Raw genomic sequence first — 25,542 nt, 5'->3', positions numbered from 1 at the left:
AGGTCTCAACTGGTACCAAAAGATTGGGATCATTCTCTGCATATTTTTAGACCACAATGCTTTGAAACTCAAACTCGATCACAAGAGGAAAGTCAGAATGAACTCAAATATATGGAAGCTAAAGAACATCCTACTAAAGAATGAGTGGGTCAACCAGGAAATTAAAGAAGAATTTTAAAAAATTCATGGAAACAAATGAAAATGAAAACACAACTGTTCAAAATCTTTGGGATGCAGCAAAGGCGATCCTAAGAGGAAAGTATATAGCAATACAAGCCTTTCTCAAGAAATAAGAAAGGTCTTATATACACAACCTAACCCTACACCTAAAGGAGCTGGAGAAAGAACAGCAAATAAAGCCTAAACCAGCAGGAGAAGAGAAATCATAAAGATCAGAGCAGAAATCAACAAAATAGAAACCAAAAGAACAGAACAGATCAAAGAAACTAGGAGCTGGTTCTATGAAAGTATTAATAAAATTGATAAACCCCTGGCCAGACTTATCAAAAAGAAAAGAGAAAGGGCCCAAATAAATAAAATCATGAATGAAAGAGGAGAGATAACAACCAACACCAAGGAAATAAAAACAATTATAAGAACATATTATGAGCCATTATATGCCAGTGCATTTTTTAATCTGGAAGAAATGAATGCATTCCTAGAGAGGTATAAACTACCAAAAACGAAACAGGAAGAAATAGAAAGCCTGAACAGACCCATAACCAGTAAGGAAATTGAAGCGGTAATCAAAAATCTCCCAACAAACAGGAGCCCAGGGCCAGATGGCTTCCCAGGGGAATTTTACCAAACATTTAAAGAAGAAACCTATTCTTCTGAAACTGTTACAAAAATTAAAAATGGAAGGAAATCTTCTTTCAAAGAAATGGAAAAAATAATCATTTTATGAGGCCAACATTTTTGATCCCCAAACCAGACAAAGACCCCATCATAAAGGAGAATTACAGACCAATATTCTTGATGAACATGGATACAAAAATTCTCACCAAAATACTAGCCAATAGGATCCAACAGTACATTGAAAGGATTATTCACCATGACGAAGTGGAATTTATTCCTGGGCTGCAAGGCTGGTTAAATATCCTCAAATCAATGTGATACAATACATTAATAAAAGAAAGAACAAGAACCATATTATCCTCTGAACAGATGCAGAAAAAACATTTGACAAAGTACAGAATCCTTTCTTGATTAAAACTCTTCAGAGTGTAGGGATAGAAGGTACATACCTCAATATCATAAAAATCATCTATGAAAAACCCACAGTGAATATAATTATCAATGGGGAAAACTGAGAGTTTTTCCCCTAAGGTCAGGAACATGGCAGAAATGTACACTATCACCACTGCTATTCAACATAGTACTCGAAATCCTAGCCTCAATAATCAGACAACAAAAAGAAATAAAAGGCATCTGAATCAGCAAAGAAGTGAAACTCTCACTTTCTGCAGATGATATGATACTTTATGTGGAAAACCTAAAAGACTCCACCCCAAAAGTGCTAGAACTCATACAGGAATTCAGTAAAGTGCAGGATATAAAATCAATCCACAGAACTCATTTGCATTTCTATATACCAATAAGAAAGAATAAAGAGAAATTAAGGAGTCAATCCCATTTACAATTGCACCCAAAACCATAAGATACCTAGGAATAAGTCTAACCAAAGAGGCAAAGAATCTGTACTCAGAAAACTATAGAATACTCATGAAAGATATTGAGAAAGACACAAAGAAATGGAAAAACATCCCAAGGCTCATGGATCAGAAGAACAAATATTGTGAAAATGTCTACGCTACCTAGAACAATCTACACATTTAATGCAATCCCTATCAAAATACCATCAAGTTCTTTCAAAGAAATGGAACAAATAATCCTAAAATTTGTATGGAACCAGAAGAGACCCCGAATAGCCAGAGGAATATTGAAAACCAAAAGCAAAGCTGGCGGCATCACAATTCCAGACTTCAAGCTCTATTACAAAGCTGTCATCATCAAGACAGTATGGTACTGGCACAAAAACAGACACATAGATCAATGGAACAGAATAGAGAGCCCAGAAATGGACTCTCAACTCTATGGTCAACTAATCTTCGACAAAGCAGGAAAGAATGTCCAGTGGAAAAAAAGACAGTCATTTCAACAAATGGTGTTGGGAAAATTGGACAGCCACATGCAGAAGAATGAAACTGGACCATTTCCTTGCACCACACACAAAAATAGAGTCAGAATGGATGAAAGACCTAAATGTGAGACAGGAATCCATCAAAATCCTTGAGAACACAGGCAGCAACATCCTTGACCTCAGCCGCAGCAACTTCTTCCTAGAAACATTGCCAAAGGCAAAGGAAGAAAGGGCAAAAATAAACTACTCAGACTTCAAGATAAAAATCTTTTATCTTTTTATCAAAAGACAATGACAGAGTGGGAGAAGATATTTGCAAGTGACATAACACATAAAGGGCTAGTATCCAAAATGTATAAAGAACTTATCAAACTCAACACTCAAAGAATAAATAACTCAATCAAGAAATGGGCAGAAGACATGAACAGACATTTCTGCAAAGAAGAGATCCAAATGGCCAACAGACACATGAAAAAGTGCTCAACATTGCTCAGCATCAGGGAAATCCAAATCAAAACCTCGATGAGATACCACCTCACTCGAGTCAGAATGGCTAAACTTAACAAGTCAGGAAATGACAGATTTTGGCAAGGATGTGGAGAAAGGGGAACCCTTCTACACTGTTGGTGGGAATGCAGGCTGGTGAAGCCACCCTGGAAAACAGTAAGGAGGTTCCTCAAAATGTTGAAAATAGAGCTACCATATGACCCAGCAATTGCACTACTGGGTATTTACCCCAAAGATACAAATATAGTGATCCGAAGGGGCACGTGAAACCCAATATTTATAGCAGCAATGTCCACAGTAGCCAAACTATGGAAAGAACCTAGATGTCCATCAACAGATTAATGGATAAAGAAGATGTTGTATCTATCTATCTATCTATCTATCTATCTATCTATCTATCTATCTATCTATCTATCTATCTATCTACCTATCTATCTATCTAATCTCTATATCATCTATCTATCTATCTATCTATCTATCTATCTATCTATCTATCTATCTATCTATCTATATAATGGAATATTGTATATATGGAATATACAATGGAATATGCAGCCATCAAAAAAATGAAATCTTGCCCTTTGCAACGACATGGATGGAAATAGAGGGTATTATGCAAAGCGAAGTAAGTCAATCAGAGAAAGACAAGTATCATATGATCTCTGATATGAGGAATTTGAGAAACAAGACAGAGGATCATAGGGGAAGGGAGGGAAAAATGAAACAAGGTGAAACCAGAGAGGGAGACAAACCAGAAGAGACTCTTAATCTCAGGAAACAAACTGAGTGTTGCTGGAGTGGTGGGGATGGGAGGGATGGGGTGACTGGGTGATAGACATTGGGGAGGGTTTGTGCTATGGTGAGCACTGTGAATTGTATAAGACTGATGAATCACAGACCTGTACCGCTGAAACAAATAATACATATATGTTAATAAAAAAATTTTTTAAAAAGAAAGATGGTTTCAATGACAGCCAAATTGTCCTTATTTGTTGTGCAGTAGAGAACCATTAAAATTTTTGAACGTTCTTCGATGATGTTTATGACTATATTTTGTTATATTAGAATATATATAAATATATACATATACATATATATGTTTATTTAGGGAGAGAGTGTGGGTGGGGAGAGGCAGAGGGAAGAGAGAGAATCTCAAGCAGGCTCCAAGCTAAGTGTGGAGCCTGACACGGGGCTCAATCTCACACTGATATGATGACCTGAGCTGAAATCAAGAGTTAGATGCTTAACTGACTGAGCCACCCAGGCACCAAGAAACTAAAATTTATTTTAAAAATGAATTGTAATAAACTAAGAGGTTGATTCAAGAGCAGGCAGTAAACTGGAAATAAGAGAACATGGCAACATTTGGATATAAAAATCGTGATAGTGGGCATTCCATTACTATTGTTTTAAAAGTCGGCAAATTAATGCAATGAGAAAAGAGACAGAGTCCAGACAAAATGTCTGGCATGATATTAAATTAATCATTTGGAAAATCTATCCCTAGACACTCACACAAGCACTACAAGTTCTGCCAGTTCTGTTGTTTGAGAGGGATTTCATTGCTGATCCTTTAGCCTGAGATCCAAAACAGTACAGACCAAAGCTATGTGTCACTTTTGATAACTTATTTCTGTGTAAGCCAACCCTTTAAAACGCTAATGTTGCTTCTGAGATCAGACGAGATCCGGTGCCTATCAAGTGTAGTATCTGTTCTTATCAGTTTAATGTTGCACTGATAAGACTTTATCATCCAATCGTCAAGAATTCTTGTTTTACCTCCTTCCATAAACCTAGTAAAAATTTGCTTACTCTTCTAGGATCAAACCAAATACTGGTAAAGACTAAATGTTTAGCAGAAACAGAGAACAGTTACCCAAAATTCTATTATGCATGTGGAAGTATCCTATGTGATACTCTGTTAAAGCGAGAATAATCCTGCTATAACCAAATGAAAGAAATTAGTACAATAGCAAAATGGTGTGGAGATTAACATTTAATTAAGTTAGTAGTTTGTTTTTTTAGGAAGAACTAACATGAATACATTTTATTCGTGATGAGATAAAACTTCTTATGAATCAAAATGAAGAAATATATCAAGAAGTAGAGATTGCTTTTCATTTCAGTAAAGAAATACTGAGTCTATTAAATGTGGAAAGAACAAATGTTAATGTTGACTTATTTCAAACTGATTATAGCAGGAAAGTCTGAAGTTTACGGTAGCCCTCAAACACATATGCGTGGAATGGGATTTCTGTCATCTAAAGGTCATCGATAGAGTGGAGATATTGCTACCAATGAATTTCAACCAGAATGTTTTCTGTATAACAACATTTTTTATTGTCATGCAACTAAAAACATGTCACCTCTCTGAAGGTTTAAAATGGTTAGAATTAGTCTCAGAATTGATCCAGCTCAAACATATCTTTAGGTCTCTAAAGAAATGAGTATCAACAATAAAAATATGCTATACTACATCACAGGAGCAATGTCACTAAAAAGTGTGATTTTCTTTCAATGGCTGTTATTTTGGATTATTTATTCCAAAGGTATACAAGCTAAATTTTAACTCAAAAAATTGCACCTTCCATGAAGATTTTAATTTTCAAGCCAAGCCATGGTTCTAATGCTGTGGAGGTGGTTTATGGGCACATGTGGAAAGCCTCTGAGCCTGGTCTTTTTACTGCAGGAAAATTGCCACTAGATGGTAACTGAGTTAAAGTCTCATGGCTTGAAGCATATAGCTTCTCATGTGTATGTTTGATTGGGAATATAGATGAAAACACCTTTTTACTTCACCTTTTGGTACTTAGTGTCTTTTCATTATAAATGGAATTTTATTTTTAATAATTTTTTAAAATTATTTTTTAAAGGGCTCACTTTAAGGTACAAAGCTCTTGAATATACAATGTCTCATTGCTTATTGCAGCAAATGTAGGGAAAGTAACCTGGATTTTTCAATCAATAAGGTCATGACTCTCACCCTAGTTCTCTTTCCTTTAGCATAGGTTTACTATTATCATCTCATAGAATGGTTGTATGGATTCAGTCTGAAAAAATATGTAAATGACACTTGGAAGTTTCTAGCTGATATTATATATTTAAATCATCATTATTATAATTATTATTCTTAGTGTTTTTAACTATTTCTAATTATTTCACTAATTGTAATTCTTGTATCCACTGATTTGTCTATAATCTCCTTTATCATAGAGGTATTTGTTTATACTTCTTTTGCATTAGTTGCTTCTTTCTCTATGGCATTGGTCTAGCTGTACAGTTTGTGGCAAATAAATTAATGTTGAATTTTAATTGACAATCACAAGGCATGTCCAGAAGGAGTGGGATAATTTGATGAGAGAAGCATCTTCATCCTGCTAAACGTTCCTCATGGGAATCTTGATATTGCGAATCAAGATACTTTGAAAAAGGCATTTAAATATATATAAATTAATATAATTTAAACATTTAAAATCACAATTAAAGTCTTTTAGAAACTGTCTAATTTGTATCCGTTCATCCATTTGCATAGTTTTACATCTTGCCTTAGTATTAGTTAATACCCATCGAATATTTCCAGTTTTGATTTTTATCTGCAAGGTTCTGACTAAAGTTTAATATATTTATTAATATCTATGGCATGTGTCCCACGGGATTTAAAAGATGTAATTCGACAAAACTGGAGTTAAAATGATATTAAACCAAGGAATTCCTCTCTTTTGAAAACATTTCTCTAAGGCACTGGGGATCCAGCTTGAAGCAGATTGAGCTTCATGACTCTTTCCAGCTTTAAAGCTTCAGTTTTTAGAGAAATTAATTGGTCATGATGTTGATGGGATAGGTTGTTGGGATTTATGGAGCTTATTGTTTACTTGTACATAACCTGCTTGTCACCATGTCTTTGCTGTCATTATCCCATTAAAAGCCTATCTCTGTTTCGGAAAACCAGCCATATTTTACATTTAGTCTCTCATCACTTTTCTGTTATCTTCTGCCATCTGCAAGCCATTCAGGCTTGTCTAATTCATTCTGTGCTCTCACAGAATTCCAAGTAAGTAACCTTTCTGGAACAAATAAGCGACTTTGGCATTATCTTTAAAAAGACCCAGTGTTTTGATCTGACTTGGATGGGTACTTCCAATTTCTCTCATTTCTTTTTATTACTATTCCATGGAAGAAAAAAACAAAAAAGGGGGACATAGAAGTAGACCTTTTTTTAAGGCTTTATGCTGTGTTTTAGAGCACTTTGTTATTGTAGAATAGTGAAGTAAGAGCCACACTACAGCAGACAGCTTCTGATAAAAGCAGCAATGTCCATTTACTTTGATGAGGGTGTTTTCATGTGACAAGGCAATGACCATTGTACTTGGGGGTATACATCTAAGTGATGATGACAGGAAAAACAGGGCCCAAGTAATATTCTTCATTGGGGTTTGAGGTCATTAAAACTAGAACCTCTTTGGGAAATAAATTTTAGAGACTGATTAGGAGACCACTGCCTACTGATTGAGACCTGTGTCCTAGCACATGGTATAGACTATGAAACCATGGGATTGGGGATAAAAGTAGTGCATCCATCCTCCCTTCTCCATAAGGGATATATTCCCAGACTCCCAGCAGATGCCTGAAACATCAGACGGTATGGAACCCCATATGCACTAAATACACAGCTATTATAAAATTTAATTTTATAAATTTAGGCAGAGTGACAGACTAACAATAATTACTACTAATAAAATAGACCAATTATAACAGTATTCTCTGATGAAAGCTATGTGAATATCGTCTCTCTCTCTCTCTTTCTTTCAAAATACCTTATTGTCCTACACTCACCCTTCTTCTTCTAGTGATAATGTGAGATGATAAAATGCCTGCCTGATGAGATGCAGTGAGGTGAATGTCACAGGTGTTGTGACTTAGTCTAGGATTTAAATCATCTGCTTTTGGACTGTGGTTGACCCCAAGTAACTGAAACCACAAAAAGTGAAAATGTGGCTAAGAGGGACTGTTCTAGAACTATCAGATTGATAGAATTTAATTTGCTGATAGGTCAGAGATTTATAACTTGTTGGGATACACACACATAAACACACCACAGTGGTAATATACAAATAACATAAAATTTACCATTTTAGCCATTTTTTTGTATATGATTTCGTGGCCTTAAGTACATTCACATTGTTGCCCATCTGTCACCACCATCCATCTCCAGAAAAACTGTAGCTTCCCTACTGAAATTCTATACACATTAAATGATAGTTCCCCAGGTCTTTCTCCCCATGCTTTGGGAAACTACCATTCTACATTCTGGCTCTGCAAACTTGACCACTCTTGACCACCAAACTCTGCGTGTCCTTAGGTAAAAAGTGAGTCTCTTGTAGACAGAATATAGTTGTATCCTGGTTTGTTGTTATTTATCCATTCTGCCAATCTATGCCTTTTAATTGAGGAGTATATTAGTCTGCTAGAGCTGCCATAACAAATTGAGTGACTTAACCAACAGAAATTTATTTCCTCAGAATTCTGGAGGCAGGAAGTTAAAAGATCAAGGTGTTGGCAGGCAGTTTCATCTGAGGGCTCTCTCCTTGACTTGTAAATGGTTGTCTTTTCCATGTGTCTTCACATGGTCTTCCCTCTGTGTTTATCTGTGTACTAATCCTCCATTTATGAGGACATCACTCATATTGGAATAGACACACCCTAATGACTTCATTCTAAATTAATCCCCTCTTCAAAAACCCTATCACCAAATTCAGTCACATTCTGAGGAATGGGCGTTAGGGTTAGGGCTTCAACATATGAATTTTGAGGGGAAACAAATCAACCCATACATGGAGTTGATTCCATTTACATTTAAAAAAGTACTGATTGGAAGGCACTTATTTTTACCACATTTATTTGTTTCCTGTATGCCTTATAGCTCTTTTGTCTGTCGTTTCTCCCATTACTATCTTCCTTTGTGTTTAGTTAATTTTTCTTCTGACCTATTAGGATTCCTTTCTCCTTTCCTTTTGTGCATATTCTATAGATATCTTCTTTATGGTTGCCATGAAGATTACACATAAGATCCTAAAGTTACAACAATCTATCTTAAACTGATACAAACTTAACTTCAATCACATAAAAAGCTGTATGCCCTCACAGTTCCCTCACCACCAATTTGTGCTACTGATGTCACAAATTATATCTTTGTGTACTGTATACTTATTAATGCATATTTATAATATTTTATGCATTTGTCTTTTAAATCATGTAGAAGATTTTTAAAATGAAGCTGTGAATCAAAATGACAGAATGGTGGATTTTGAAAATATTTCTATATTTACCTTTATAAGAGAAATTTGTGTTTTCATATTGTTTTGAGTTATTGTCTATTGTTCTTTCATTTCTATATGAAGGACTCCCTTTAACGTTTCTTATAGGGCAGGTCTATTTGTAATGAATCCTCTTTGCTTGTTTAGTTGTGTTTTTTTGTTTTGTTTTGTTTTGTTTTTTTGTTCTTTTTTTTTTTGGTTTGCTTGTTTCCGTTTGTTTTTTGGTCTGGTAGTGTCTTATTTTTTCCTTCATTATTGGAGAAAGTTTTGGTGGATAGAGAATTCTCTGTAAATAGCATTTTTTTTTTCTTTCAGCACTTAAATATTTCTCCTTACTGCCTTTGGTCCTACCAGTTTTCTGCTGAGAAACCTAATGGTTTCATTGGGGGCCTCACGGTGATGAGATGCTTTTCTCTTTCTGCTTTCAAGATTCTTTCTTTGTCTTTTCTTCTGACAGTTGGATTATGTGTCTTACTGTGAATGGCTTTGATTTTGTCCTACTTGGAATTTGTGTATCTCCTAGGATTTGTACATTTATGTCTTTCCTCAAATTTGAGAAATGTTCAGACATTATTCAAATTCATATTTAAAACAGTTGTTTTAAAGTATTTGTCTAGTAAATCTGATGCATGTGTTCCTCCAGGGACTATTTCTGGCAATTAATTTTATTCCTTTGAATTGGGCAACATTTTTCAACTTTTTGAATGCCTTGTGATCTTTGTGAAAAACTACATTGGGAAGAAACACCTACCTTTCCCAGCTTTTGCAGAATAGTATGGAAGACCTTTAAAAATTAGTGATCCCCTGACCCTTAAGGTTAGCCTAGCATGAAGACTTAAAGTCTTCTCAGTCTTGCATGGGAATGTGTACTATCTAGGTCTGTGTGTGTGCTTTTCCAGCCCCCACATCCAGATGCTTTAAAATATCTTACTTCCCCAAAAAGCCTCACTCCAGCTCCTCAGGATCTTAGCTATTCTGTTACATTCTTCTGCCTGTAATTTCTTGGCCCCAGCTGCCTGCATAGCTGCAGTCCCTGTGCACTTTCTAAATGTAGCAGGGCCACCAGTGCCTTCCATGGCTTCTGATTGCCGTTCCCCATATGAGTTCCAGGACAGGCAAGAAAAAAAATCTCTTATGCAGCCCACAGGCCAGAATATTGCAAACAAGTTTCTCTTTGCTTCTTCATCCTCAGCAAGGGAACAAGGAATGAGGCCACTGTGCCATGTCAGGGGAGGTAGGGGGTAAGGGTAAGTTAAACTCTCATGAACTCTCCTACCGTTATGAATGTAGCTTTTTCTTCACTGGACATTTACTTGGCTGCCGTCAACCTCTGACTGGTCTCCAGAGTTCCTACAAAGTTATTTCATTCCATCTGTGGTTTTTATTTGGTGTTTCCATGGGGGGAATGAGGGCCTGGAGCTTTCTATTCCACCATTTACTGATGCCACTGCCCTATGTGATGGATTGTTTTTAAATGATCATGAAAAAAACAAATGTTTAGGAAAGAAACTTTTAGAGTTGAATCCATTTCTCACTCCATACTGCTAAATAAATTTTAGATGATATAAAAATCTCAATTAAAACCTGTAAGAAATATAGATGAACTAATTTGGAATGATGAAGTGCTTCCTAAGAATACACTTATTTAATATATTCTAGAAAGATTTGTAGTTAATGTGGGGTTATGTCCATATCCCAATTTCATCTTAACTTAGCAAGGCAAACTGAATCTTGGTATAATTATCATCACTCTTTCATGTATAATTTTAATAAAATGCTTCAGGATTTCAATATCTACCCATATATATTTTTTTCTTATGGAATCATTTACAATATATGTGGGGAAATATATATATATCTATATATATATACACAATAGTATTATTTATATATTATGTGTATTATAGATATATCAATATATCTATTAACTGCATATACATATGCAGATAATAAAGTCATCTATTCAAATGGGCTTAAGCTGTAGGAAACATGAATTATCCAACAGAATGTTGAGATAGGGTCATTTCCTGAATTTATAAATTTTCTGCCTCGACTTGACATAAAGTATCCTGATTCTTGCTATATATCTTCTATCCCATCCATACTATTGCTCCCATCCTTGGACCATAGCAAAATGGTACCAAAACTTCCACATTCCAAATCCAGACACAGTAAGTATCAAGTAAAAAAAAAAAAAAAGAACAAAAAAAAAACAGAGAGAGATGGTTTCTATTGTCTCACTGGAATATCTTCCCAGTGGCGTGGCTACAGACTTCTCCTAATATCTCACTGAATGGAATTGGGTCACAAGCCCACGGTTGAGTTAATTTCTGGAATGAAAGAAGGAATTGCCTTGATTGGGTTCGACAGCTTAAATAGGGTTGGTGGGTGTTTGAGTGGCAGTTATCCTACCCAGTGAGCAAGTGAGTACTTTTTAAAATCACTGTTGTACTGTGATTGTACATTATCCCAACAGGAGGAAATGCTCTTCATGGAACAGATTCAGGAAATAAAGCAGCATGTCTATAAAAGAACGGGGTACTTTTTGTTTTTTAGCTCAATGATAAACATGTTCAATGTTGAAAACATAAAAGATAGTTTTATCTAAGGTGTCTTTTGTATAGGTATTAACAGATAATTTGTTTCTTCACTTCATCCATGGATAGTGGATGAAGGTTTTCTTCTGTATAAACTTTGACATTTTCACCATTCTGCTCTTTTTTCCCATGATGCTATTAGTTGTAACCTGTCATAAAGTTGTCCATAATGAGCAAAGACATTTTTTAAAACTAAATTTTGACCACTTCAACAGAAGAAGGCTTCAAACTAAAGAATGTTGGGCTCCTTTCACTGGATAAGAAGTCTTTGTTTTTCAGACATAAAGATTTATTTTAATTTAGCTAAAGTGTCTTAATTCTAAGTAAACCACATTTTAAGTTATAATTCAAGAACCAAGACTGCCTAACATAAATTTGTTCTCTGATGATTTCCCCAAGAGCTACACATAATTACAAGAATGTTTCTCTCTGTTATAGTGAGTCAAGGAGGTGTCGCATTGGTTTCGGACATGTGCCCAGATCCTGGGATTCCAGAAAATGGTAGAAGAGCAGGTTCCGACTTCAGGTAGGAGATATATGGGTTATTTGAAAAGCATGTTATTTTCACACACACACGCACACACACGCACACACACGTATATATAATTTCTATTTGTCATCCTTAACTATTATGTCCTTTTGAATTAAAGATACAACTTCTCAATTATTATGACGCTATATTATCTGTAAAACTCTAAAACATACTGTGTTGAAAACTTCCACATGCTATAGAGTGGATGCTTTTCACTATATGAATCAGTACTAAAAATTTAACCCTAAATGTATATGATCAAAATTTGTCTCCGGGATTTTTTCTTCTGTTTTTAATTAATTATCTTTCCCATATTCTAATGCAGTTTGGTTGAAGTTTAAAAAAAGATGGGGCAAAAATTTACCTATAACCTCAAAATTATTTCATTCAACTTTTAGAATAATGAATATAAGTGGCAGTCAATGCAATTTATTTCAGAAAATGTTATGATTTATTTTACTAGGATTGTGAGGGGCTAGAGACTGCTTTCCCATTGTGGCAGTATTAATGTAGTGGTGATTATAAAAGTGCATTATAATTATATTATCATTTATATATATATAATGATTATAATATCATGTCTTTGGATTTTTTAATTCCTTTCCATTATTTCAAGAAACTTTTGCCAACTTACAAGGTAGATTCTCATACTGAGAGTAAGCTTCAAAATAAAGGGTAAAGGGGAGTGAGGGAAATGTTTCCCTCCTTTAAAAATCTCACCATTTTTAAAAGGAAAACAATAAAGATAGGCACAGAGAGTTTTGGCTAGTAAAATGAGCTGAAACTGAAAATGTAGTTATAGGGGATCCTGGGTGGCTCAGTCGGTTAAGCGTCTGACTCATGGTCTCAGCTCAGGTCATGATCTCCTGGTCGTGAAATCAAGCCCCAAGATGGGCTCCAGGCTCAGCATGGAGTCTGCTTGAGATTCTCTCTCCCTCTCCCTCTGCACATCCTGCTCATTCTCTCTCTCTCTCTCTCTCAAATAAATAAATATTAAAAGAGAAAGTAGTTACACCACCAAAGAAGAAGGAATATTACTCAGTGTAATGTTTTTAAATTTTATGTTATGTTAATCTCCATACATTACATCGTTAGTTTTGATGTAGTGTTCCATGATTCATTGTTTGCATATAACACCCAGTGCTCCGCGCAGACTGTGCCCTCTTTAATACCCATCACCAGGCTAACCCATCCTCCCACACCCCTCCCCTCTAAAACCCTCAGTTTGTTTCTCAGAGTCCATAGTCTCTCATGGTTCGTCTCCCCCTCCAATTGCCCCCCTTCATTTTTCCCTTCCTACTATCTTCTTTTTTTGTTTTTAACATAAAATGCATTATTTGTTTCAAAGGTACAGGTCTGTGATTCAACAGTCTTACACAGTTCCCAGCACTCACTGTACCACATACACTCCCCAATGTCTATCACCAAACCACCCCATCCCTCCCACCCCCCACCACTCCAGCAACCCTCAGTTTGTGTCCTGAGATTAAGAATTCCTCATATCAGTGAGATCATATGATACTTGTCTTTCTGTGATTGACTTATTTCGCTCAGCATAATACTGTCCACTTCCAACCACGTTGTTGCAAATGGCAAGATTTCATTCCTTTTGATGGTTGCATAATATTGCATTGTACATATATATACCATATCTTCTTTATCCATTCATCTGTTGATGGACACCTTGGCTCTTTCCATAGTTTGGCTACTGTGAACATTGCTGCTATAAATATTGGGGCGCATGTACCCCTTCAGATACCTACATTTGTATCTTTGGGGTAAATATCCAGTAGTGCAATTGCTGGGTCGTATGGTAGCTCTATTTTCAACTGTTTGAGGAACCTCCATACTATTTTCCAGGGTCTCCACACCAGCTTGCATTCCCACCAACAGTGTAGGAGGGTTCCCCTTTCTTCGCATCCCCGCCAACATCTGTCATTTCCTGACTTGTTAATTTTAGCCATTCTGACTGGTGTGAGGTGGTACCTCAATGAGGTTTTGATTTGGATTTCCCTGATGCCGAGCGATGTTGAACACTTTTTCATGTGTCTGTTGGCCATTTGGATGTCTTCTTTGGACAAATGTCTATTCATACCTTCTGCCCATTTCTTGATTGGATCATTTGTTCTTTGGGTGTTGAGTTTGATAAGTTCTTTATACATTTTGGATACTAGTCCTTTATGTGTTATGTCATTTGCAAATATCTTCTACCATTCTATCAGTTTTCTTTGGTTTTGTTGACTGTGCAAAAGCAGTCTTGATGAAGTCCCAGTAGTTCATTTTTGCCCATGCTTCCTTTGCCTTTGGCAATGTTTCTAGGAAGAAGTTGCTGCGGCTGAGGTCAAAGAGGTTGCTGCCTGTGTTCTCCTCTAGGATTTTGAAGGACTCTTGTCTCATATTTAGGCCTTTCATCCATTTGGAGTCTATTTTTGTGTGTGGTGTAAGGAAATGGTCCAGTTTCATTCTTCTGCATGTGGCTGTCCAATTTTCCCAACACCTTTTGTTGAAAAGACTGTCTTTTTTTCCACTGGACATTCTTTCCTGCTTTGTCGAAGATCAGTTGACCGTAGAGTTGAGAGTCCATTTCTGGGCTCTCTATTCTGTTCCATTGATCTATGTGTCTGTTCTTGTGCCAGTACCATACTGTTTTGATGATGACAGCTTTGTAATAGAGGTGGAAGTCCCGAATTGTGATGCCACCAGCTTTGCTTCTCTTTTTCAATATTCCTCTGGCTATTTGGGGTCTTTTCTGGTTCCAGACAAATTTTAGGATTATTTGTTCCATTTCTTTGAAATAACTTGATGGTATTTTGATAAGGATTGTATTGAATGTGTAGATTGCTCTAGGTAGCATTGACATCTTCACAATATTTGTTCTTCCAATCCATGAGCATGGAACATTTTTCCATTTTTTGTGTCTTCCTCAATTTCTTTCATGAGTATTTTATAGTTTTCTGAGTACAGATTCTTTGCCTCTTTGATTAGATTTATTCCTAGTTATCTTATGGTTTTGGGTGCAATTGTAAATGGGATCGACTCCTTAATTTCTCTTTCTTCTGTCTTGTTGTTGGTGTAGAGGAATGTCACTGATTTCTGTGCATTGATTTTATATCCTGCCACTTCACTGATTTCTTGTATGAGTTCTAGCAGTTTTGGGGTGGAGTCTTTTGGGTTTTCCACATACAGTATCATATCATCTGCAAAGAGTGAGAGTTTGAGTTCTTTGCCGATTTGGATGCCTTTGAATTCTTTTTGTTGTCTGATTGCTGTGGCTAGGATTTCTAATACTATGTTGAATAGCAGTGGTTATAGTGGACATCCCTGCCACGTTCCTGACCTTAGGGGAAAGGCTCTCAGTTTTTCCCCATTGAGAATGATATTTGCTGTGGGTTTTTCATAGATGGCTTTTATGATCTTGAGGTATGTACTCTCTATCCCTATACTCTGAAGAGTTTTGATCAAGAAAGGATGCTGTACTTTGTCAAATGCTTTTTCTGCATCTATTGAGAGGATCATATGGTTCTTGTTCTTTCTTTTATTAATGTATTGTATCACATTGATTGATTTGTGGATGTTGAACCAACCTTGCAGCCCAGGGATAAATCCCACTTGGTCATGGTGAATAATCCTTTTAATGTACTGTTGGATCCTGTTGGCTAGTATTTTGGTGAGAATTTTCGCATCCATGTTCATCAAGGATATTGGTCTGTAATTCTCCTTTTTGATGGGGTCTTTGTCTGGTTTTGGGATCAAGGTAATGGTGGCCTCATAAAACGAGTTTGGAAGTTTTCCTTCCATTTCTATATTTTGGAACAGTTTCAGGAGAATAGGTATTAATTCTCCTTTAAATGTTTGGTAGAATTCCCCTGGGAAGCCATCTGGCCCTGGCTTTTGTTAGCTCTTTTATTTCTCCAGAAAGGGTTTCTCTAATATCTTCCATGCTTTTTTCAAGCCCAGCTAATATCTTTAAAGTTGTCGTTCTGAACTGTAGTTCCGACATGTTAGTAATGTCTATATTGATTATGTCCCTGGCAGTCGGTATTGCCTCTTGTCCTTTTTTTTCAGGTGATTTTTTCCATCTTGCCATTTTGTCCAGAGGAGAATAGATGAATGAGAGAATAAAATGCTAAGAGGGTAACAATAACCCCAGAAAAAATATACACTAAACAAATCGGAAGAGACCTGAAACCGGGGAAAAGAAAGGGAAAGAAAGAAAAAAGATAAAACAAACAAACAAATAAACAAACAGAAACAGAATATGAGCAAATATGATCAGGCTGGTGCATAGATCAGTGCCACACAGTAGATTTTGGGCATATTTTGGTCTGTTAGAAACTGCCTCCCAAAATTTTAAAGAAATAAAAGCTTATATATGTACAAAAAAAAAAAAAAGAAAGAAGAGGATTTAAAAAAATAAAAAGGAGAGAATGCGATCAGGCAGGAGACTAGAACCAAGCCATACACTAGAGATTTAGGGTATATTTTGATATGTTAGAAGAAACTGTATCCCAAAATTTAAAAAAGAGAACAACTTTTATATAGATACCAAAAATAAGGGTAACTACTATGAAGGGATGGAATGTGACTCTAAAAATGAAAAATAATTTTTTTTTTAAAAAAGGTGTTGATAAGATGTTGGTTGAAAAATGGAAAAAGAAAAATTCAAAATAAAAAAGAAAATTAAAAAAAATCAACTGTGAAAGACTAAAGAATCATGGGGGAAAAAGCCATGAATTCTATGTACAGAATTCCCCTAGCACTGGAGTTCTGCCATTCTCATTGATCCGTAAACTTGGTCTTGGCTGGGTGTTCTTGCTGATCTTCTGGGGGAGGGGCCTGTTGCCATGGTTCCCAAATGTCTTTGCTGGTGGTGGAATTGCCCCGCCCTTGCCGGGTCCAGGCTAAGTAATGTGCTCGGTTTGCTCTTGGGAGCTTTTGTTTCCTAGAAGATTTCCATACAGCTTTGGAGGATGAGAGTGAAAATGGTGGCCTCCCCCCCCCACAAAAAAAGAAAAGAAAATTGCGGCCTCCCAATCTCTGCCCGGGAGGAGCCGAGAACTGGGGGCCCTGCTCCTCAGTGCACCCCCTGAAAAAGCAGTCAGTCACTCCCGGGTCCCCCGTCTCCGGCCGCACTCCGTGCTCACCTGGCCTGTGACCGAGTGTTTCTATCTCTGGCACAGGACCAGGTGTGGAGTCTCCAAACCCAGCAGAATCCTGTGGTGCGCTGCCGCACCGCTCCTCCTGGGGAAGGAAGGGGAGTCTCCCCAGATCTGCCGCTTGTTGGGTCCCTGCTGGAGGAGCGGTGTCCCAACTGTGCCATGGATCATGTTTATGGCAACCCCGAGCTGAGAGCCCCCTCAGCTCCGTGTCTGCAGCCGGCTTCCCTGCTCCAATACCTGGGAGTTCTGCTGCACTCAGGCACCCCTGGTCTTTCTGTGACCCCGAGAGTCCTGAGGCCACACTGTCCCACGAGGGTTCCACTCCCCGCTTAGTCACTGGAGTGACGTCCCTCAGCGGAGCCGACTTCTAAAAGTTCTGATTTTGTGCTCCGCGGCTCGATTACTTGCCTGAAGCGGCCGACAGAGGCCCCCTCCCCCTCCATCTATCCTCCCGAATATCGCCTTGGATTCACTTCTCCACACATCCTACCTTCCAGAAATTGGTGGCTTTTCTGTTCAGAGAGTTGCTGCTATTCTTTTATTCGATCTCCTGTTGAGTTCCTAGGTGTTCAGAATGGTTTGATCCTTATCTAGCTGAAGTCCTGGGACCAGATGAAATTTAGGTCCCCTACACCTCTGCCATCTTGCTCCTCAGTGTGGGAATATTATTACTCAGTGTAATTATAGTAGCAATGGCCATTTTTTAAAATGTTATTTAATTTTAATTTTTTATTGATGTATAACTAACACACAGTGTTATATTAGTTTCAGGTGTACAATATAATGGTTCAACAATTTTATACATTTCTCAGTGCACATCAAGATGAGTGTACTCTTTATACCCTTTATCTATTTCACTCCTCATCATCGTTGCCCTTCTGGTAACCAGAAGTTCTCTGTATCTGGGAGTCTTTTTTTTTTGTCTCTTCTTTTTTTCTTAAATTCCACATGTAAGTGAAAAAGACATGTAGCAATAGTAATTTTTAAAAGGCTCGAGAAAGAATAAAATTGTCTATAGGCTGGCTGTCATGAAGTTTGTATGATTATGTATATATAATAGTATATAATACTATATATAGTATTTTTTCCATGAAAATGTAACAAAATGCTTTTGATTTCCTAACAGTGTCTGTCCTGTTTGAAGTGGGTAGAAAGTTGTATTGTTTACAGGTTAAAGATACAAAGTTTGAGTATAGTTAAGGAGCTGGTGTTTTAGTTCAAGTTCCTTTGAAGCAGAGCCTGAGATGAGGATTTTTTTTCAAGTGTTTTGTTTTTTTTTGTTTTTTTTTGTTTTTTTTAATGTGCACGTTGGAGGAGAATGGAGGAAGCAGGGCAGGGACAGAGTGAAAAATAAGCTAAGATGCAAGCTGGTTTTAACTGGTGATGAGCTTCAGTCTGAACCCATGGGGAATTTTAGAGCAGAAATCGCACCAACCAGCTGGCTCCATCTTTTGTATCCACTCCATCTGCCTGTCCATCCATTGGCTTCCTTTATTTGTTTCAAGGAAGTTATCCAGAGCATGGCTTGGTTAGAGTAATCGTTAGCCTTCTTTAGTGGGTGTGGTGTGTCCCCATGGATATGCTGGTCTAATAAAGACATGTGCTGACTTCCACTATCATATAAAATAAGTCAGTTAAAGGCATTCAGGAATTTTATCCTTTGAAGATGAAGCAAATAAATAAAATTTACACATTCTTTTTCTTTTTTCAAAATGTACACATTCTTGCTAGAATCCATTGAGTTTTTATCCTAGGTAATCTTTTTTTATCTCAAAAACAACTTCCTCCATTTTCCCTCCCCCATGAAAAAAAATGTTCTCCATTGCCTCACTTCCAAAGAACCATACACATCCTTCCATTAGACTTTACAGCAACAAATCTTCATTATTGTTCACATTTCCATTTTCCCCATCTGACTCATGCTTCTGTGCAGGAATGGTGTCTTAGTCATGTCTGCCTCCTCCGTCACTAAAATAGGGCCTGCCACACAGGCACTCAACAGATATTATTATTCAAGTGCACTTTGTGTATGAGGGAGATTGCCCATCAGTACTTTGTCGTCCCTGAAAATCTTCACAGGAATCTGGAAACTTCTTTGGTCTATTTGGCAGACCTGTGTTTTTAAACATAGTGAATTAAATGCTATCTGACAATGCCACATTGTTCAAATTGCATCCTATAGTAAGGAGAGTTAGAGAAACTTCTTAATCTCCAAAAGTTCACAAGGAATTCAGAAACATTCAAGGCCAGTATCCATTTAGCATAAGGGTAATAATGAAACATTTTATGAGCATCTTAGGTGAATGTGCTGGCCTTTTCTACAGCTCATTCTTACAACAGCCTTAATTCTGAAGAAGAGCTTTAACTTTGGGATAAACATTAGCTTCTAAAGTTGTGTTGATGTGTCTTGTGGAAAGCCAAGGAAGAAATTGAGTACCTTAACTCAGTTGAGACTTCCAGGCTTTCAAATTTCTTATTTTCCTGGAGAATCTCTATATTGTTTACATGTCTCCAAGTTCATGGCAATCAAATAATATAAGGGAGAATGATTTGAAAGATTAAACTTCCTGTAAGACTAAATACAGGGGCAGTGACTCAGTCAGTTAAGCATCTGCCTTCAGATCAGGTCATGATCCTGGGATCCTGGGATGGAGTCCAGCATTGGGGGGTCCTTGCTCAGCAGGGACTGTTTCCCCTTCTCTGTCTGATCTTGATCCTCCCCCTGCTCATGCTCTTGCTCACTCACTCTCTCTCTCTTACGCAAATGAATAAATAAAAAAAATCTTAAAAAAAAGACTAAATACAAATGTAAATATTTTTGCCGTCTATGTGTATATATGTGTGTGCATACATATGTGTGTATATACAAAACTGTGACAAGGAAGTTCTAGTAATTTTTTTGTACACCTCAGAGGACTACCTCTCTAGATGATCCTGATAACTACAAATAAAGACTCTTTAAAAAAGATTTTACTTATTTATTTGTCAGATTGAGAGAGAGCAGGGGGAGGGGAAGAGAGAGAAGCAGCCTCCCCACTGAGCAAAGAGCCTGATGGGGGACTTGATCCCAGGACCTTGGGATCAGACCTGAGCTGAAGGCAGATGCTTAACTGACTGAATCACCCACATCCCAAAAAAAGATGGTTTGATGTTTTTCTTTCCAATGTGAATGTATTTTATTTCATTCCCTTGCCTGAAGGAACCGGCTAAGACCTATATTATGAGGTTGAATACAAGTGGGAGACATGAGACATTCCCTGCTTTATTCTTTTTTTTTTTTAAGTTTTATTCATTATTAGTAATCTCTCTTTCCAATGTAGGGCTCAAACTCATGACCTTGAGATCAAGAGTTGAATGCTCTTCTAAATGAGCCAGACAGGTGCCCTTATTCTTGCTTCATTCTTAATCTTTGGTGGAAAGCATTCTGGTTTTCATCATTAAGTGATATTAGCTGTAACTTTTCATTGATTATTTTTATCAAGTTGAGAAAATGCCCTTCTATTTTTAGTTTGTTGTAAGTTCTTATCAGAAATTGTTACAGAGTTTGTCAAAAGCTTTTTCTAGATCTATTGAGATGATCTGTTTGTTCAGTTATTAATATGACTAATTACATTAATTGATTTTCTTGCATTCTGGGATAAATTAATTGGTCATGATGTATCATCCTTTTTATATATTGTTGGCCTCAATTTTTTTTTTTTTTTAGATTTTTGCTTGTTTTCTTATAAGAGATACTGGCCTATAGTACATTCTTATTATGACTTGATCTGGTTTTGCTATTAGAGTAAAGCTTGTCTAATAAAATTAATTAGGGAATATTCTATCCTCTATAATATCCTGGAAGAGTTTGTGTAGAATTGATATTTCTTTCTTGAATTTTTGAGAGATTTATCAGTGAAGCCATCTGGAATTAGAATTTTCTTTTTTTATTTTTTTAAAGATTTTATTTATTTATTTGTCAGAGAGAGAGAGAGCACAAACAGGGAGAGGCAGCAGGCAGAGGGAGAAGGAGGCTCCCTCAAGGAGCCTGACGCGGGACTTGATCCCGGGACCCTGGGATCATGACCTGAGCTGAAGGCAGGCACTTAAACAACTGAGCCCCCAGGCATCCCTGGAATTAGAATTTTCTTATGAAAAGTTTTTACATTGCAAGTTTTTTCTACTTACAAGCCAATTCAGGTTCTCTCTCTATTTGAGTATGTAGCTTTGATAGTTGGCAAATTTCAAGGAACTTTCAATTTTTTTTAAAGATTTTTTTATTTATTTGAGAGAGAGAGAATGAGAGATAGAGAGCACGAGAGGGAAGAGGGTCAGAGGGAGAAGCAGAGTACCTGCTGAGCAGGGAGCCTGATGCAGGACTCGATCCCGAGACTCCAGGATCATGAACTGAGCCGAAGGCAGTCGCTTAACCAACTGAACCACCCAGGCGTCCCAAGGAACTTTCAATTTTTATCCACAAAAATTGTCAAATTTATTGTCAAAATGTTATTCATAATTTTTCCTTATTGTCTTCTAAATTAATAGTGATGGTACAATTCTAATATTTGATGTTGGTGATTTGAATTTTCTATTTTACCTGATACATATGACTAGTGATAGGTCAATGTTATTAATATTCTCAAAAAAACTACATTTGGTGTCACCGATTTTCCTCTATCGGTTTTATTTGTTTTATACTCTATTGATTTCTTCTCTGGTCTTTATTATTTTCTTTCTTCTGATTACAATAGGATTTACTTGCTCTTCTTTTTCTGGTTTCTTAAGATTGAAGCTGTGATTTAAGACTCCTTTTCTTTCTTTCTTTTATTTTTTATTGTTATGTTAATCACCATACATTACATCATTAGTTTTTGATGTAGGGTTCCATGATTAATTGTTTGTGCATAACACCCAGTGCTCCACGCAGAATGTGCCCTCTTTAATACCCATCACCAGGCTAACCCATCCCCCACTCCCCTCGCCTCTAGAACCGTCAGTTTGTTTTTCAGGGTCCATCGTCTCTCATGGTTTGTCTCCCCCACCGACTTACTCCCCTTCATTCTTCCCCTCCTGCTATCTTCTTCTTTTTCTTTTTTCTTAACATATGTTGCATTATTTGTTTCAGAAGTACAGATCTATGATTCAACAGTCTTGCACAATTCACAGTGCTCACCATAGCACATACCCTCCCCAATGCCTATCACCCAGCCACCCCATCCCTCCCACCCTCCACCATTCCAGCAACACTCAGTTTGTTTCCTGAGATTAAGAATTCCTCATATCAGTGAGGTCATATGATACATGTTTCTCTGATTGACTTCTTTCACTCAGCATAACACCCTCCAGTTCCATCCATGTCGTTGCAAATGGCAAGATCTCATTCCTTTTGATGGTTGCATAATATTCCATTGTGTATATATACCACTTCTTCTTTATCCTTTCATCTGTCGATGGACATCTTGGCTCTTTCCACAGTTTGGCTATTGTGGACAATGCTGCTATAAACACTGGGGTGCACATACCCCTTCAGATCCCCACATTTGTATCTTTGTGGTAAATACCCAGTAGTGCAATTGCTGGATCATACGGTAGCTCTAATTTCAACTGTTTGAGGAACCTCCATACTGTTTTCCAGAGGGGTTGCACCAGCTTGCATTCCCACCAACAGTGTAGGAGGGTTCCCCTTTCTCCGCATCCCCGCCAACATCTGTCGTTTCCTGATATGTGAATTTTAGCCATTCTGACTGGTGTGAGGTGGTATCTCATTGAGGTTTTGATTTGGATTTCCCTGATGCCGAGCGATGCTGTGCACCTTTTCATGTGTCTGTTGGCCATTTGAATGTCTTTTTTGGAAAAATGCCTGTTCATGTCTTCTGCCCATTTCTTGATTGGATTATTTGTTCTTTGGGTGTTGAATTTGATAAGTTCTTTATAGATTTTGGATACTAGCCCTTTATCTGATATCTCATTTGCAAATATTTTCTCCCATTCTGTCGGTTGTCTTTTGGTTTTGTGGACTATTTCTTTTGCTGTGCGAAAGCTTTTTATCTTGATGAAATCCCAATAGTTCATTTTTGCCCTTGCTTCCCTTTACCTTTGGTGATGTTTCTAGGAAGAATTTGCTGTGGCTGAGGTCGAAGAGGTTGCTACCTGTGTTCTCTTTTAGGATTTTGATGGACTCCTGTCTCACATTTAGGTCTTTCAACCATTTTGAGTCTATTTTTGTGTGTGGTGTAAGGAAACGATCCAGTTTCATTCCTCTGCATGTGGCTGTCCAATTTTCCCAACACCATTTGTTAAAGAGACAGTCTTTTTGCCATTGGACATTCTTTCCTGCTTTGTGAAAGATTACTTGACCATAGAGTTGAGGGTCCATTTCTGGGCTCTCGATTCTGTTCCATTGATCTGTGTGTCTGTTCTTGTGCCAGTACCATACTGTCTTGATGATGACAATAATAATAGAGCTGGAAGTCCGGAATTGTGATGCCGCCAGCTTTGCTTTTCTTTTTCAATATTCCTCTGGCTATTCGGGGTCGCTTCTGGTTCCATACAAATTTTAGGATTATTTGTTCCATTTCTTTGAAAAAAGTGGATGGTATTTTGATGGGGATTGCATTGAATGTGTAGATTGCTCTAGGTAGCATTGACATCTTCACAATATTTGTTCTTCCAATCCATGAGCATGGAACATTTTTCTATTTCTTTGTGTCTTCTTCAATTTTATGAGTATTTTATAGTTTTCTGAGTACAGATCCTTTGCCTCTTTGGTTAAATTTATTCCTAGTTATCTAATGGTTTTGGGTGCAATTGTAAATGGGATCAACTCCTTGATTTGTCTCTCTTCTGTCTTGTTGTTGGTGTATAGGAATGCCACTGATTTCTGTGCATTGATTTTATATCCTGCTACTTTACTGAATTCCTGTATGAGTTCTAGCAGTTTTGGGGTGGAGTCTTTTGGGTTTCCCACATACAGTATCATATCATCTGCAAAGAGTGAGAGTTTGACTTCCTCTTTGCCGATTTGGATGCCTTTGAATTCTTTTTGTTGTCTGATTGCTATGGCTAGGACTTCTAATACTATGTTGAATAGCAGTGATTATAGTGGACATCCCTGCCACGTTCCTGACCTTAGGGGAAAGGCTCTCAGCTTTTCCCCATTGAGAATGATATTCGCTGTAGGTTTTTCATAGATGGCTTTTATGATATTGAGGTATGTACCCTCTATCCTTATACTCTGAAGAGTTTTGATCAAGAAAGGATGCTGTAATTTGTCAAATGCTTTTTCTGCATCTATTGAGAGGATCATATGATTCTTGTTCTTTCTTTTGTTAATGTATTGTATCACATTGATTGATTTGTGGATGTTGAACCAACCTTGCAGCCCAGGGATAACTCCCACTTGGTCATGGAGAATAATTGTTTTAATGTACTGTTGGATCCTATTGGCTAGTATTTTGGTGAGCATTTTTGCATCCATGTTCATCAAGGATATTGGTCTGTAATTCTCCTTTTTGATGGGGTCTTTGTCTGGTTTTGGGATCAAGGTGATGGTGGCCTCATTAAACGAGTTTGGAAGTTTTCCTTCCATTTCTATTTTTTGGAACAGTTTCAGGAGAATAGGTATTAATTCCTCTTTAAATGTCTGATAGAATTCCCCTGGGAAGCCATCTGGCCCTGGGCATTTGTTTGTTGGGAGATTTTTGATGACTGCTTCAATTTCCTTCGTGGTTATAGGTCTGTTCAGGATTTCTATTTCTTCCTGGTTCAATTTTGGTAGTTGATACATCTCTAGGAATGCACCCATTTCTTCCAGGTTATCTAATTTGCTGGCATAGGGTTGCTCATAATATGTTCTTATAATTGTTTGTATTTCTTTGGTGTTGGTTGTGCTCTCTCCTCTTTCAGTCATGATTTTGTTGATTTGGGTCATTTCTCTTTTTTTTTTTGATAAGTCTGGCCAGGGGTTTATCAATCTTGTTAATTCTTTCAAGGAACCAGCTCCTAGTTTCGTTGATCCGTTCTACTGTTCTTTTGGTTTCTAGTTCATTAATTTCTGCTCTGATCTTTATTATTTCTCTTCTCCTGCTGGGTTTAGGCTTTATTTGCTGTTCTTTCTCCAGCTCCTTTAGGTGTAGGGTTAGGTTGTGTATTTGAGCCCTTTCTTGTTTCTTGAGAAAGGCTTGTATTGCTCTATACTTTCCTCTCAGGACTGCCTTTGCTGTATCCCAAAGATTTTGAACCATTGTGTTTTCATTTTCATTAGTTTCCATGAATTTTTTTAATTCTTCTTTAATTTCCTGTTTGACCCATT

The 25,542-nt window shown here is 37.2% G+C and overlaps 1 protein-coding gene across 1 annotated transcript in view; it reads left to right on the top strand.

The window, feature by feature from the left end:
• Nucleotides 1-25,542, top strand: part of CSMD1 (CUB and Sushi multiple domains 1) — a 2,052,675-nt gene that overhangs the window by 1,430,828 nt on the left and 596,305 nt on the right. Inside the window, exon 8 of the mRNA XM_073902260.1 lies at nucleotides 12,000-12,087. Within this exon, the coding sequence (XP_073758361.1) occupies nucleotides 12,000-12,087 (88 nt within the window). The remainder of the gene's footprint in view (nucleotides 1-11,999; nucleotides 12,088-25,542) is intronic.

The sequence above is a fragment of the Callorhinus ursinus genome, unplaced genomic scaffold (assembly GCF_003265705.2).
Source record: "Callorhinus ursinus isolate GAN/ISIS: 27379988/994484 unplaced genomic scaffold, GSC_fseal_2.0 scaffold17, whole genome shotgun sequence".
Lineage (NCBI taxonomy): Eukaryota > Metazoa > Chordata > Mammalia > Carnivora > Otariidae > Callorhinus > Callorhinus ursinus.
This window is presented reverse-complemented; position numbering and strand designations above follow the sequence as displayed.